This window comes from Populus nigra, chromosome 10 (assembly GCF_951802175.1).
Source record: "Populus nigra chromosome 10, ddPopNigr1.1, whole genome shotgun sequence".
In the NCBI taxonomy this organism is placed as follows: domain Eukaryota; kingdom Viridiplantae; phylum Streptophyta; class Magnoliopsida; order Malpighiales; family Salicaceae; genus Populus; species Populus nigra.
This window is the reverse complement of record NC_084861.1, coordinates 15,264,509-15,281,484: the sequence shown is the minus strand read 5'-3', so window position 1 is coordinate 15,281,484 and position 16,976 is coordinate 15,264,509. Positions and strand designations below refer to the sequence as shown.

General features: G+C 37.6%; 3 protein-coding genes across 3 annotated transcripts; 1 reads left to right on the top strand and 2 right to left on the bottom strand.

Moving 5' to 3' along the window:
• Positions 1-743: 743 nt before the first annotated feature.
• On the bottom strand, positions 744-2,853 carry LOC133705789 (putative glycine-rich cell wall structural protein 1). The gene is made up of 3 exons (XM_062131172.1): positions 2,416-2,853; positions 1,019-1,080; positions 744-890 (listed from the first exon to the last, which is right to left on the bottom strand). The coding sequence occupies exons 1-3, from the start codon at positions 2,756-2,758 to the stop codon at positions 744-746; spliced, it is 552 nt and encodes a 183-aa protein (XP_061987156.1). The 5' UTR covers positions 2,759-2,853.
• Positions 2,854-4,919: 2,066 nt separating this feature from the next.
• On the bottom strand, positions 4,920-10,649 carry LOC133705788 (glycine-rich cell wall structural protein 2-like). Its single transcript, XM_062131171.1, has 3 exons — positions 10,058-10,649; positions 9,940-9,992; positions 4,920-5,078 (listed from the first exon to the last, which is right to left on the bottom strand). Exons 1-3 carry the CDS (start codon positions 10,647-10,649, stop codon positions 4,920-4,922), a joined length of 804 nt encoding a protein of 267 aa, XP_061987155.1.
• A 4,103-nt stretch (positions 10,650-14,752) lies between these two features.
• LOC133705992 (metalloendoproteinase 5-MMP-like) lies at positions 14,753-15,987 on the top strand. Its single transcript, XM_062131484.1, has one exon. It carries the CDS (start codon positions 14,818-14,820, stop codon positions 15,754-15,756), a length of 939 nt encoding a protein of 312 aa, XP_061987468.1. The 5' UTR covers positions 14,753-14,817; the 3' UTR covers positions 15,757-15,987.
• The last annotated feature ends 989 nt before the right edge of the window (positions 15,988-16,976 follow it).

The following is a 16,976-nucleotide window of genomic DNA, read 5'->3' as shown; positions in this document are numbered from 1 at the left end:
TAAAATCATCAACATCAAAACCCTAATCTTTGATTACAACAGAAACAGAGAGAATATTAAGGAGATCGTTTAATACAATTCGGAAGCCACGCGTGATTGTTACGCTCACACGGGCTGGGATTTTAAGCTTATTTAAAATAAATCACTCCAAGCCCGTATTTGCAAGGCCTTTAAAGTCTCCCCCACCAAAAAGGCTGCAGAAGGCCTAATTAGATACAACCTCGGCCTCAGCCTCTACACTCTGCAGACTGCACCCTCTCATAAAAGCAAAAGTTTTTATGAGATGCAAAATAGCAATATTGTAAAAGTTTCTAAGCTTATTTTATAAAAGCTCCATGCAAAATAGCAATATTGTAAGAGTTCATGGACAGATCTCATGCAAAAATCATAGAAATTGTAAAAGTTCTTCGATGTAGGGTCAAGTGTACATTTTCGAGATGTTCGTTTGCAAACCTACTCAAGTTTTCTTGGAATTTGTTTAAATACTAGAAGCTCATCACAACTTCTTTCTTTTTGTTTTTTAGGCCAAAACAGAACAAAAACAAGAGGTTAGATATAAGCTGAGGAACAATTGTGCGGCCAAAACCCTTCTACAGCAGGCGATTCATAACATTTTCTATAAAAAACAAACTTGCTCATGAGGAAATACATCTGCAGATTAGGATGGCCTAATCAAACACGAAGTTATTATTAGAAAACAGATGGGAATATGCTCTTAATGAAGATGATAAAAGCTGCGAGCATCATTCTCCTTCCCTTTGGTTCTTATTAATTATTAGTGAATCCGTATAAAGCTCGTACACCCTGATATCATCCTCACGCAAATCCCTTCTCGCAATCCCAGGACGAATTCTTGAAGACATGATGGCATCGGCATTTGGATCATCATTCTGGTCAAGACCAAGCTAGAAGGTGTACTATTTCATGCATTCCTAGTTGGTGGAGTAGCATGGGCTATCGTCCCTGAGGGCCGTCAAAGGCGGCACCATCGTTATGGTCTCCGCGATGGAATCCAAGCCAGCAGTAACTTCCAGGAAAGTAAATTCGGTGACCTGTGCCCATCTTTTAGAGCCATAAAGACTGAAAGTATTATCCATACACAACCATATGAAAAAGGTTAATTTTTTTGCCAAGTAATTCAGTTTTGAAAACTTACAAATTGCTTTAAACAGAATACTCATTCAACTTCCAAGTCAAGGCATTTCATAACAGAACTGTACATTCAGCAACTATTACAATCTTAAAAACTTCTTCTTTCCTTTTTTTTTTTAAAAGGCATCCATTAGAGTTATTAATTAAAAAAAAACTCATGAATTTTTGGTGTGCTTTAATAATCTGAGTGGAACAAGAAAAAGGTTTTTTTTTTTGTTTTGTTATTGGGGACCTGCTATTCTGAATTATCTTTACTGATTACTAAAGTAGTTGACTTGAAACATATCCTCTCTTTATTTTCTCCCATAATTTTAATAGCAAATGGCAATAGTTTTCTTGAAATTATAGTTTGTCTTAAGACTGTGAGCATTAAATGCCAATAATTGCCATGCATGGGACATTTCTGATTCGAAGAATGGTCATTTTATGAAATACTAATAGGACTTGTGGTTCTGTGGTTGTAAAGCTCACTATGCAACTTCTAATGGCCTACTGGCCGCCTTCGGTGAGGGATCAAAAACTCCGTGTGACATTTCCGTAGAGAGAGGCAAGTAATTTTTCATACCGAAGATGACTCGACTCTATTAACCAGGTCAGACTTTTACTCAGAAATTCTTTTTGACAGTCATGGATCGAGGTTGAGTATTTTCACTTGTAACATGTTTTTTTTTTCCACTGCATTCAAAGTTAGCACTGCGTCTATATATCCTGAGCTCCAGAAGGAGATTTTCAATTTTAGAAAGTACAAGCTCTTTTCTTTTAATTTTATTTAAATTCCTTTTTTTGTGATGACATCTAATTGTTCTTATGGAAACGATACATTCGCATTTGATTTGGTTTTGCGGAGAGATTATCCATAAAATATATTCTTAGAGTAAAATGTGTTCTTTTATTTATAGCATTTGAAAAAGTGACTTAATCGATAGTGATACATGCTATGTGTGAGCTCCTGCAATTTTATTTCAGAATACAAAAGAAAAGGTATCCTCTGTGTTCATGGCAAGCTTTAATTGCCTTTCCCTCCTCCATATCCAGAGCCATAACCAGACCCGCTACCATAACCTGAGCCAGAGCCAGAGCCAGTTCCTCCTCCTCCACCCCCACCACCTCCTTCTCCTCCTCCTCCTCCACTTCCATTCCCACCCTTGCCACCACCGCTTCCGCTTCCACTTCCACTTCCATAGCCTGACCCACTTCCTGATCCAGAGCCTTGACCTCCACCACCACCACCACCACCTCCACTGCCACCACCACCACCACCACCTTTGCCGCCACCTATCCCACTACCAGAACCATAGCCTGAGCCGCTACCAGACCCATAGCCAGAACCTGACCCGTTGCCTCCGCCGCTGCCACCACCTCCGCCTCCGCCACTTCCCCCGCCCCCGCCTCCTCCACGACCACCAGCACCATATCCTTCACCGCTCCCGGATCCAGACCCAGAACCATAACCTGACCCAAGTCCTGATCCAGATCCACCACCACCACCTCCTCCCTGCCCTCCACCTCCGCCTCCACTAATTGACTGCAGTGTCCTAGCAGCGAAGGCGATGTCTGCAATAAGCAAGATCAGGAAAGCAGTCCCTAACGCTCTTGGGCTTGCCATTTCCAGATTATACTCTCACGGCTCAACGTATCTGTATGTTTATGCGTGTCACTCGCTATATGAGAAACCAGTATGTTTTGTTGACTGGAAATGCTTGAAGTGGCAACCCTATATATAGGCATTGTGAATAAGGTAACAAGACAAGGTTTCTGAAAAGTATGGCATGAATTGTAAAGGTAACGAGACACGGTTTTTGAAAGGTTTCTTAAATTCCTAGGACCTCTCGATCACTTGGTAATCTTACCTATTATAGAAAGGAACGCGTGTTTTGGGTTTCTGTTTCTGTGGAGGGTGGCGGTACTGTGGAGGACTCAATTGATGAAAACAAAAGTTAAGGAACCGAAATGGAAAAAAGATAAAAAAACACACTTCTCTAATCCACCCAAAATGTTTTAGTATATTTTTTATTTGAAGTCCACTTCGACGGCGTACATGGAATTTTCGTACACTAGCGCTTGTCTAGTGATTTGTTTATCTTAACCTTTGTCTCCTTGAGAATATGTTCATCAACTACTACAAGGATTTATGTACACAGATATCTTTCTACTCTGCGTGTGTGCTAACAATGGGCAAACCTTGCACAACAAACTGGGTTGTTCAGTCAATATTTCTTATTGCTGTTACAGTACTTATGAATTAATAGATTTAAATTTCTTTTCCCACAATATCATAGACACTTTGCATCACTGAATATAAATAGATCTGTACTTAGAAACCGTGTTCGAATGTCTGACTTGTAATTAAAAACCTTGGTGCCTGTTCTGGGGTGTTAAAGCACACCATCCTTGCATCACTGCGAGTTGAATGTTAGGCCATCTGCATGGTTGATATACTGAACAGTCTTCTATTCTTGCACAAATTGAATTCCAGTTCCATACTCGATGCCATGCTTTTTTAAGTCTGTGTAAGAGTGATCTGCTATTCTGAATTACTGGTGACCAGCATGCTGTATATACATTAGAAGTGGACATGGAATTTCAGATTCCTTGGTGAATGTCATAATCCAATTCTGGGTTATTCCTAAAAAATTTACTTTCTTTTAAAATAAAAATCAAAAAATAAAATAAAAGCTGGCAACGTGGAGAAAATAGGCCGAAGAATAAAGCTGCATTTTTTTTGAGGAAATTCAAGATCTAATTGTACCCTATTATGCTCCAAAATAGAGAGAAGATGCAAATTCAAGGATTATTGGACAAATTTGTATAAACATTAAGTTCAAGGACATAATTAAATTTTTAATAGGCTAAATTGATTTAATCATGAGTCAAATTGAATTTTAATTATGTTCCAGAATTAATTTGGGATTTAATTAAGTGCAAGGACTTAATTATACTTTAAATGGGTCAAATTAATTTTATTTGGGGCTCAATTGGTGAAAAAATAAGTTTGGAAGCCTAATTTGGGCTTAATTGAGATGATTGAAATTTTAAGAGACGAAATTTAATTTTTACCATGTTAATATATTGAAATCAGGGGCAAAATTACAAGAAAATTGAAGTTTTTGGGTCAATTAGGGGCTAAATTGAAGAAATCCGAGACCAAGGCCCATATCGCAATAGGCGCGTAACTTCAGGGCTCCAATTGAAGTTCATCAGGGGCTTAATTACAAAATTTTAGGGTCAATTAGAGGTTTAATTGAAAGCAATTGAAAGATGAAGGACTGAAATGAACTTTGGCCAAAATCAGAACTTTGGAACTGTTCATCTTTTTCTTTAAATCTCTGAAATAACTGCTCAGGTTACCTACTTTGCAGGTGCATTTAGTTCATATAAAGTCCACCAAATTTAACCAAACTTGCACGAAAATTATCCTCTACAGTTCCTCTACAGTTTCATATCAATATTTCAGTCTGAATGACAATTAATCGGCGTCGGAGCCGGCCTAAACATGCCAACTCAGGCAGTTTTTTTTGCATATTTGACAGTGTACCGTGCCTACTTTGAGCCAAAGGTTGAGATCCTTCCCAACCGAATCAAGGGCTGAAAATTTTTCCTCTATGTAGAAAAGATTGCTCTTTTCCACCGCCTATAAATAGAGGTGGATTTCATGGCCTGAGGGAGGAGAAAATTGGGTTCGAAATAAGCCAAAAAATCAGCCTCTTACCGGTTTCTGCCACTTTCTCTCTGTTTTCCTCTCTTTTCTTCCTCTCTACACCATGTCTTCAGCCACCACCACCCTCATCACCGGTCTTCCCACCTTCAGCTCCACCACAGGAAGCCAGCGCAACCACCAGCAGACCATCAAGAGCCACCGTTGTTTTTTCTCTCCTCTCTGCAGCCCCTAACGCGCGTTTTTTTTCTTTCTTCTTCTTTTGCTTCCTCTGCCGCCAGCCACCATCTCTGTCACAGCCTCAGCCACCGTTTCTACCACCAACCAGCCACCAAGAAGCCACCGCGACTCTCTCCCTCTTCTCCTTCCACCGTTTCTCTCTCCTCTGCAACCTTTTCTTCTTCCTCCCATAGCCAACGCTGGCCTCCATCACTTCAACCACCGGCAGCACATCGTCATCCTCGGCCAGACCACCACCACGTCAGCTTGTCCGCCCTCTCTCCCCTTCCCCTTCTTCTTCGCTGCCTCTGTTCACTTAGTGAACAGAGGACGTGAATTATAATTCACGTCCTACTGTTCACGCATGAACAGTGGTCGTGAATTATAATTCATGTCCACTATTCATGCAGTGGACTATACCTTTTTTTTTTAATCCAAAAATTATCAAAAAAATCATTTCAAAGAAAATTGTGATTTTCTCGCATATTTTTCTACCAATTTTTCATGATATCGGGTTATATATTTACATTGTAAAATACAAATCCGGTATTAAAATACCCGGTTTTCTTCAAAAACTAAAAAAATAAAAAAATTTCAAAACATTTTCAAAAATAAAAAAAATATTTTGTTGCATACGGCCAAATCCTGAAATTTTTCCAACCATATTTTTCATAAAAAAAACAAAAATTGTATCTTTTCATGTTTTAAAAAATAAAAAATGGATATCGTAACCAGTTTATGATTATCCATTAGGATTTGACCAACATGTCAAAAAAATTTCCAATCCTTTTTTTATGATCCAGATGTAAATTTTAATATTTATGGATGTAAAATTACACGATAAAGTACACCCTCAAGTATTAAAGATACAAGGTATAAACGTGCGATTCTAAAATTTAGACTTCAGAATGGTTAGGATTTAACCCGATAAGGTATAAACCCTCTCATGAAGAGAGATCTGCTTTGAGCATTAGAAAAGACCAAAGAATAGAAACCCGACTTAGAAAAAACAATCAAACAACAATGCAATTTACCTTAGGTAGGTTGCACTGGGGGTGATGCGTCTTCGCCTTACACAATCAGTCCCTTACTCAGACTCTCGCAAACCATAGGTTCCTAGTGACCATAATACTAGGTGACGACTAAGTTTAATCATAATTTTATGATTAAATTCAAAAACCCTTTCCAACACACAACACCTCTCATCAGGAGGCATGTCAGGAGCCTTCGCCGTCGCTAGAAGACGTCGCCCCCGCGACAGTGAAGGGCAGTAAGTATATTAGGACCACTAGAAGAGCTGTACATCTAACAGTGGCTCAAGTATTGAAGCCAACAATTAAAATATACATAAAGAAAAGAGAACAAGAGAGAAAAATCTCACCTATAAAGAAGGCAAGCAAAGTTCACAACGCAGCCCCTCATCTCTAGATCAGTCCATTCGAGAATGTCAAACTTGGCATCAAGGCTCTCTTTTTATGCCAGAAAACACCGCAGAAGCAGAGACCAACAATACACAAACATTGTATAAAATCTTACTATGCAATATATATGAATGCAATACGAGGAAAAAAAAGAAAGAAAGATCAAATATCACAAATAACATATAACAGTCTTTTGTTGTTGTATTTAAAGAACGTTACCTTCCTGAGAAAAAAGATACTACAAGCAAAAGCAACACGTCTCTCTGCAAAAATCTTGGAACTTAAAATGGAGAAGAGTGAGAAATCGTTAAAAGGATGTGTTGCAACAGGAACACAGGCCCAGACAGTACTTCTAATCCTCTTAGCAAGGTTTTCATGTACTGTTTAAAAGAATCAGAGAACAAAGCTCTACCAGGATGGATGTTCTGCATTGCCATTCGAAATCCATATAGTGCCCGGGCCCGAGACAACGAAAATGCCTTTTGGTCCCTCTTCAAAACCGCTAAAATGTAATTTTAACTTTACTTTCATAAATAAAATAAATTTGTAGTATGATTGTGAAAAGCAGGTCGAACACAAGACAAATTTCATTCAATCTTCCTACAACATACTGAAATAAAAAAAGAACAGGGGATTTGAATAAAAAAATTAAAGAAACAAAATTCTAAAAATAAAAATACTAAATTAATATGGCGTTGGCTCAGTTCAAAGGTCTAGACATCCGTTCCCATAAATTTATTGATCATCAAAGTAAAATAAATATCATTTCAATTCAAGAAAACAAATTTGATGCCTTTTAAAGTTAAGGGGAATCGAGAAGATTATGAGTAAAGTAATTAGATAAAGCTTTCTAATCATTTTTTTTCCATCAAGCAAATTTAATATTGAAAAGCAACTTTAATTCACTCGGCAGTAGCCTTAAGAGAAAAGTCTGTAAAATTTATTCGAAGCAATCGTTCAAAAGCTTGAGCAATTTAACTTGGCGTACCCCTCCCTAATAAATTAAAGTGATAGTTCCAGCAATCAAGTTAACTCCTTTGTTTCTTCTTATTCTAGTCCCCGACAACAATTATGAATTGAAAGAAACTAGAAAGCACATATATACCATCTCAAAACAATTCAATAAGCATGAACAGAAATCAGTAGCATAATTATGAAATAAGGATAAATAAGTACTTGAATATGAAAGAATTACAATGGGAAGAACGTTACTTCTCACAACTTAATAATGAGGATGGTGTCTATTCCCCTTGAACTGAAAGCCAAAGTTCAGTTCATAGTTGCTGGAAAATTAACAAATAAAGAGAAAAGCACGTTGTAGAGAAGAAGAAGAAGAAGAAGAGAGTATTCCGACGTGATTTGTTTCCTTTATTCCCTCCCTCAGCTGCTGTCTTTCGTTAGGATTCTTCTCCTGATCAGGAGTCCTTAATATTACGTATTCCTTCTTCTTTATCTGGCCATTAAGATTAGTTAAATCCCTCAGAATTTGTGTTGAAATCTAACTCTGCTGCTGTAATAATTCTGCTGCAATTTAGACTCTACTGCCACTTAGACTTTGTTTTCTGACTTGGTTTCTTGTAATATCCGGCCATTCCAGCTGTATTCTTTCATTCATGAAATGTTAGAGACTTGATTTGCACTTTTCTTGGGTCCTATGCCCTATCATTTCTATGTCAGACTCTCAATCATAATGGGATGCTCCTCGCCGTTAGTTTTCTCATCAGATCAGGAGACCAATCTTGTCATTTAGCTTGTGCCTAAATGTTTGCCTTCAAAACGATTTTATCTGACTCGGCATCCCCCATAAAATTTGTATTCCTAGATGTGTAGATGATGTTTAGCTTTTGAATCGTATGATTTTAATATCTGTAGCTCTAGATATGCTCATTTGAATCTGTAGCGTGCAAAGAGAGAATCCTGCTTTAAGTAGGATATGAGCTCGATTTTGCAAGTCTGATTAGAGATCCAAATGAACTCGAATTTCTGCCCATGATATCTTTCTCAAAAGCCTTATATGTGTACTTTTAACTTTTACACATCAAATGCTCACATTCTGAAATTATAACTCGATGAAAAACCTGTTAGAAGAAGTATGGTCTGAAACGTAAAATGCAGAAATTCTTATCTTTTATCAATCAATTCACAAAATCTCTTAGGCACGTCAAACTCGTAAGAACAACTTCCAATAAGATTAAAATACATTAAAAAGCATAGTGTAAAAGAAATAAGAACATATGTATATTTTTGTAATTAGTTATCATCTTTATATTACAAAGACAAATTGAAAAAACAAGAAGCCGAGTGCTCAAAATAAACATCATGTCTATGCCGATACCACACAGAACAAGTTTAAAATGAACATGTAGCGGTCACAAACTGTTAGAAGCAGTATTGGGTGCTTGAATTCGACACCCGATGGACAATTTGAAGCAAATATGATAACTAAAATGAGATACAAATACAGATAGAGCATGAATACACCTGTAAATGAACTTTGAGAAGGTAACAAAAGCTTCTTAGGAGCTTAGCCAAGAAATTCACCTCCAGAATTTTCACATATTTATAAATCTTACAGCCAAATCTTCCAAAAACAATCCCTTCAGATGCAGCGAAAAATGCTAGCACATGGCTTACAAAGAGTTTCTTCGAAAACAATCTGCACTTGGTTTTGATTGAATAGTGTGTGATTGCATCACAACAAGGCGAAAAATGGCTACAAAAATTGGAAAGGTTGTAGCTGTCATACGTAGAATTGAGGACTCCCCTTCATTTGTCGGGTTTGAGGGGAGAACCTCCCCCTTTTTTTTATTATTTACAATGCACATGAAAATCCATGAATAAAGTTCATATATAGTCGAAGTAATACATATTTCCACTGATTACCAAACTTGAAATCAATAAATTTCGGTCACAAATTTACAATGTGATGATTGCTACTTTTATATCGATTAACATTAAGCTATGAAATCATTTCAGGATTGAAACATTCTGCGAAAAAAAGTTTACAGGAATTCTGATTCGTAATTACTTGACCGTGGAGAAAACTAAACTTGAAATCAAAATGAGATAGACCCGTGTTATAAATTGATTGGAGAACAGACATGTATTCTGGATAAATTAAAAGCAACTAGATTAGCAATAACAAATTAGAGACTGAAGAGGTGAGGTGATTCCCAAAAATCGGTGTTAGGTTCTTCTAACGTGGATGGTTAAATTTGGAATTCTTTTCCACCCATATATTTTCTCCAGGCTTCAGGAATCCCTACACCATTGTCCGTCGGATTGTTCTCAAGTCAAAGACATTTTCAAAAGTTCAAGCTCCTTTCTTTTAATTTTATTTGAAGTTCTTTTTTGTGATGAAATCCTGTTTTTATGGAAATGATATACTCACTTTTTATTAGGGTTTGAGGAGAGATTATCTATAAAATATACTTTTAGAGTAAAATGTGCTCTAAAAAGTGACTTTATTAAGAGATTTATATGTAGACATACATGCACAGTTGCAGTTGCTCGCCAACAGAAAATATCCACGCATGTGTGAGCTCCTGCAATTTTATTTCAGAATACAGAAGAAAAGGTAACCTCTGTGTTCATGGCAAGCTTTAATTACCTTTCCCTCCTCCATATCCAGAGCCATAACCAGACCCGCTTCCATAACCTGAGCCTGAGCCTGAGCCAGATCCTCCTCCCCCACCCCCACCACCTCCTCCTCCTCCTCCTCCTCCTTTCCCACCCTTGCCACCGCCGCTTCCGCTTCCACTTCCACTTCCACTTCCATAGCCTGACCCACTTCCTGATCCAGAGCCTTGACCTCCACCACCGCCGCCGCCGCCGCCACTGCCGCCACTGCCGCCGCCACCTTTTCCACCACCTATCCCACTACCAGAACCATAGCCTGAGCCGCTACCAGACCCATAGCCAGAACCTGACCCGTTGCCTCCGCCGCTGCCACCACCTCCGCCCCCGCCACTGCCCCTGCCCCCGCCTCCTCCACGACCACCAGCACCATATCCTTCACCGCTCCCGGATCCAGACCCAGAACCGTAACCTGACCCAAGTCCTGATCCAGAGCCACCACCACCACCTCCTCCCTGCCCTCCACCTCCACCTCCACTAATTGACTGCAGTGTCCTAGCAGCAAAGGCGATGTCTACAATAAGCAAGACCAGGAAAGCAGTCCCTAACACTCTTGGGCTTGCCATTTCCAGATTATTCTCTCACGTACGGCTCAATGTATATGTTTAATATGCGTGTCACTCAGTGTATGAGAAACAAGTATGATCTGTTGACTGGAAATGCTTGAAGTGGTAACCCTATATATAGGCATTGTAAAGGTAACAAGACAGGATTTTTGAAAAGTTCGGCGTTAATTGTAAAGGTGACGAGACATGGTTTCTGAAAAGTTTGTTAAATTTCTAGTGCCTCTCATTTGTTAATCTTGACTTTTACAGGAGGGCATCGGTGGTCGGGTGGCGGTACTGTGGAGGACCGTCTGTTTCTGTGTATATGCAATAGAATACAAGCTTTATCCCCACCTTTTCTTTTTTGACTTAGAAGTGTCTTGTAATATTTGACTTCGGCGATGGGACCAATAGCATGCATTTCCCACTCTTTATCATTCTGTTCATATTTGAGCTCCACTCTTGAGTACACGTATTTGTTTTCCATGTACTGGTAGCTGTCCTGCGGTGATTTATGCTGACGATATTGTCTCCTTAAGCATAACTAGTTGACCCGCTAGCGGTAGATATCTTTCTACTCTGCGTGTATGCTAACAATGGGCTAAGCTTGCACAACAAACTGGGTTGTTCAGTCAATATTTCTTATTTCTGGTACACTAGCTTGGAATTATATTTCTTTTCCCACAATATCATAGACATATTCCACCATTGAATATAAATAGACCTGTGCTTAAAAACCGCGTTCGAATGTCTGACTTATAATTAAAAACCTTGGTGCCTGTTCTGGTACTGTATGAAAGCACACCATCCTTGCATCACTGCTAGCAGAATGTTAGGCCATCTGCGTGGTTGATATACTGAACAGTATTCTATTCTTGCACAGATTGGATTTCAGTTCCATATACATGCACAGATCATCACATCCTTTAATGGCATGCTTTAATAAGTCTATGTAAGAGTACAAGAACAGTACTTATTTATTTTTTGTTATTGGGGATCTTCTACTCTGAATTATCTTTACTAATTAATAGTGGTTGTGACTTGAAACATATCCTTTTTTTTTTCTTCCACATTTTTTCTTGAACAAAACATGTTAATAGCAAATGCCAATCCTTTTCAACTTTGGTGTGATTGTTGAAGAGAGCACTATCTCCAACGGAATTTTCTGTTCATATTTATACTCATAGTTTGACGGGATGAATTTTCCTGATCGGCTCCCTGACATAAATCATTCATCAAAAAAACTCTCGTCTGTGATTTGTGATATGTCGGTAATAATTTTATCGATAGATTTACTGACAGACACAGCACGCAAAAAAAATTTAACACGCTTCATTCCACCAAGATCTCCATCGATGAATATTACATATCACCGACATAATCTTTTTTGTCCGTCGGTATTTTCTTCGGTGAATTTGATATATAACCGCCAAATAGACCATATGTTATTCCATTGGTGAGTAAATAGTGGCGGTGACATTTTGAATAATTCTTTTCTAATTTTCTAGAGTATACCAATAGTCTTAGACCATCCATAGCCATGTTAGTAATAATTTAAAATATATATATTTTTAAAAACTATTAAACAGAAATAGAAAAATAATTAAAATAAAATAAATTAATATAAAAATCAAATATTTTTTATAAATTTAAATATTTATAAATTTGAATATAATTAATCTAAAATAAAAGTAATGAAAAAGGAGGAGAAGGCGGATCATCTGCGAGAATATGAGGCAAATAAGTGAGAGCAGATGTATCATCTATCTATGATCTTGTTTCCATTACAAATCAGAGGAATTTAACTATTTTAGCATTGAGTTGTTCACAATCAACAAGCTCACTACGCAACTTCTAATGGCCTACTGGCCGCCTTCGGTGAGGGATCAAAAACTCGGTGTGACATTTCCGTAGAGAGAGGCAAGTAATTTTTCATACCGAAGATGACTTGACTCCATTAATCAGGTCAGACTTTTACTCAGAAATTTTTTTTGACAGTCATGTATCGAGGTTGAGTATTTTTACTTGTGACATGTTTTTTTTTTCCACTGCATTCAAAGTTTGCTAGAAAATTGATTGAGTACAATCAGCTGGGATTTTGGACCCTTAGAGAATCTGAATCATTAATTAATTAGGGATTAAATGGAATTAATTTGACAAAATCATTGGATTAAATTGGGCTGAGTTGAATTAATTGAATTCAATTGGACTGAATTGAGGTTAATTGGACTGAATTGGTTGGACTGAAAAGAATAATTTATATTGTTTAAAATATAATTGTTTTGATTAACTAATCTCAAAAATAATTTTTTTTAAAAAATATAATTTTAATATATTTCAATATTTTCCTTTCTAGATAGGCACATCTCATGTAAGGTGGGATATTAATTTCTATCCTCCTCCTCCTGCTGACCATTTCTCTCCACTGTTCCTGTGACTTCCTGGACTTCCTGGAAAACGCACATAATCATCATATTTTTTCAACAAGGCTTGTTCAATCAGGATGAAGTATTTCTTAGCATGACATGACATGATCATTTCTAGCAAAATGCCACCACATGTCCCTTCTTTCTCCTCGAATCGCAAGTTGCTAGAAAGTGACCCTTGTCTCTCTGTACACATTGGTGAATTTTAATCATAGTTATAAACTTGATAATTTATAATTTTAGATAAGTTAAGTTTTATTTCAAATTATTTTTGATATTAATATAATCAAATTTGAATAATTCGGTTAATTCATCGAGTTAAACATTAAAAAAACAGAAATAATACAAAATCTAAAATCAATTTTAATAAAAAACTTTTCATGAGTTTAGATCTGATTTTTAAAATAATTTCGGAGATAAGAAATATTAGTTGAATTCTTCTGGTTGAATTGAATAGAATATTTTATCATTAAAATTAATTTTTTTACTGATCAGAATTGATACCAACATCTTTTTTTCTCTGTCACTAAATTCAGTATTCTTTCACTTTTATTAAACTAGAAACTAAAAAGTCAAAGAAATAATTTTATTTTACAAAAATTGAATTGAAAAAAACTATATTTACACGGAAAACTTGTAATGAAGACTTGCTACTTGACTTGACTGTTTTCCCACACTGCGGAAATTCTAGAATAGGGCCATCCGTCCCCGTGCAGAAGAAGGAGCTCAAATTCTCTCCCCAACACAATAATACATAATTAAATAAAAAAATCACGAATAAGGACGGGATCTATATTAGCCTTCCACATTCATCTAAAGCAACATGTTAGCCTAATTTGAATGCAGCAACACGAAAGAAAGGCGTAAAGAAATTTAGGAACCCATGGAGAAAACTTAATCAAAACCCCTTTCCTGGTGGCTGTGAGGATTGAGGAAACAAAGCTCAACAGCTTGAGCTTGGAAAGAACGAAGAAAGGGCTCCTGATTGCTTCTATCAGAGTTGGTGGTTGTGAGGGTCGAGTTGGAGATTTTGATTTTCATTCCAGGGTGTCCAGTACGAGTAATGAGGATCAAAAAAAAAAAAAAAAAACAAAATTCTGGATGGCAGTGTTTAATTCTTACATTTTTTTCCCCTCACAGTTAGACCCGTTAGGTTTGGATTCGATCAAGTTGGATGAACTGAATTTCTAAAAAAATTATTCGGATTAAACGCATTTCACAAATCAAAATCTTGAACAATTCAACTACTAACTCAGCTCGGATTCAATTCCAAATATCTGGTTTCCAATCTCATTTATGGTACGTAATCTTAAAAATCGTTCTCTGTATTCCATTCTCTTGGTTCATGAAGCCAGTACCGTGGAACTGAATTCTATATTTTGGTCAAACAAACTAGAGTTTTAATTCCATATTCCATGCTTTAGGTTCTATGGAGGAAGACTTGACAAATACTTCAAGCACAGACAATTTATTGGCCCATCGGGATTGATGAAAACAAAGAAGAAAAAAAGGAGAGAATTTTTATCATTCCACAAATTTACTTTTTCAAAATTTAGAAAAACAACGTCTGGATGCATTTCCAAACCAAACCTTAAACCCTCTTAACGGGAAAAAGACTTACCCCATTCAACAAGGAAGCTAAAATGTCGAGATTGGAAGGGAACTGCCCTGCAGGAGCGCTATATAAACAAGCCAGATTATCAATGTCTAGCATCCATAAGGTCTCCTCTCGAACCCACAAGTGAAGGAGAGTCCTAGATTTCATGTCTACAATGACAGCTAGAAGTTTTCCGATTTTTGTAGCCATTTTACTTCTTGTTGCGATGCAATCACGCACCATTCAATCAAAACCAAATGGAGATCCTTTTGGGTTCGTCAAACACCTGGAGGGATGCCACAAGAATGGATCTGTCAAAGGGCTTCATGAGCTCAAAAGATATCTTGAGAAATTTGGATACTTGAACTACGGTCATCAAGGAAAGAAGGGCCATAACCATGCCAATGACGATGAGTTTGATGATCTTTTAGAGTCTGCAATCAAGGCATATCAGCAGAACCATCATTTGAACGTTACAGGAAGCCTAGACAATAGTACAGTGCACGAAATGATGCAGCCTAGATGTGGCGTGCCGGATGTTGTCAATGGCACAAAGCACTACCATACTCACAAGTCCATCCACACACTAGCTCACTACAATTTCTTTCCTCGAAATCCTAGATGGACAAAAAGGCAATTGACGTACACGTTTCGTTCCAGTGTCCAAGTCCCGGCTGCACAGAACATAAGATCCATCTGCGCAAAAGCTTTTCAAACATGGGCACAGGTCACCGAATTCACTTTTCAGGAAGTTAGCGGTAGCTCCCCTGCAGATATTGTAATTGGATTCCATCGCGGAGACCATAACGATGGTAACGCCTTTGACGGCCCTCAAGGGGTCTTAGCCCATGCTACTCCACCAACTAGGAATGCAATGTTCCATTTCGATGCGGATGAAAATTGGAGTGAAAACCCAGGACCTAACCAGATGGACCTGGAATCTGTTGCCGTGCATGAAATAGGACATCTCCTCGGTCTTGACCACAATGATGATCCAAATGCCGATGCCATCATGTCTTCCAGAATTCCTTCTGGGATTGCGAAAAGGGATTTGCGTGCGGATGATATTCAGGGTGTACGAGCTTTATACGGATTCGCTAATTGAAGCACGCACGAAAGGAGAATGATGCTTGCAGTTTCTATTATCTAAATTAAGAATATATTTCCATCAGTTTCTAGTTACGAATTTGTTTTTAATGAGGCCACCCCTGATCTTAGAGGTGGTTAGAGTCTTTATTTGCAAAGTATCTCCTTGCAAGCCTAAAACTATTTTGTAAACCATTTCTTTGAGATCGTAAATAAATTATGTTTGCAAAATACAAATAATTGGGGATTATTTGGACGAGTCTCTTCAAGGTCTATTTGTGCAGCCAGCCGCATGTTGTCTGTGTCACAGAGCATTACCGAAGGCATAATAATTCCATCCACACTGTACTCTATATTTTCATCCGACGAAACCCAAGATGTCCACCAGAGAAAAGGCATTTAATGTATAGGAATTAGGATTGGTTCTAGTGGTCAAGTCCATCGCACAGATGCACACAGAGCATAACGTCTATCAGCTGCAATCTGTGGACTAGCTTTTCAAATATAGAGACAAGTTTGCCCAATTTGTTTTGATAATAATGCACAAATTGAATTGCCATATGCAACCCCTCTCTCTCCCACAACTCGAACAATCATTATTTTTTTTTTCATTGAACACGTCCAAGGATTTTTTCTTGGCATGGTGCATGAAACAAAGTTCAAACCTAGCTATCTTGCTTATACTGAACAAGAAGACCACCTCAGCTTAACTCAAATTCCTAAGCCGGCATTACACATGCATTCCTTTGAAGAATGGAAAGTACATAACACACGCAGGACACCACAGGCTGATTTCCTGTAGGATTTGGTTTGTTTGTCCAATAATTCTCCAATTGGAAGAATGTTACAACTACAGGCATGTGTTAATGCGTTTTGAATGAGCATCGACACTATGAATTACCCCTCTCGTATTGTTTGGATGTCGTTTCAAGCCACTTGAGCCATTAAAAACGGTGAGCAGTGACCCTATGAACAATTTTCTTTATTGAAAGAAAAAAAAATCATCACAAATAATTACATATTCTCTCGAGGTATTGTTTTTAATTGCTAGGTAAACTGCATGCTTTCATCATCATTATCTAGAATCTGAATTTAAAGAAAGGCTATAAGAAAAAATACAATCTTATGAACAGATAGGTATGGATATGAGTGACCTGTTTTAAGAACCAATCAAGAAAAAAATTAATCTCACGCACGAAAACTTTCTCTGATACCTGACCGATGGAGAAAATAATAATT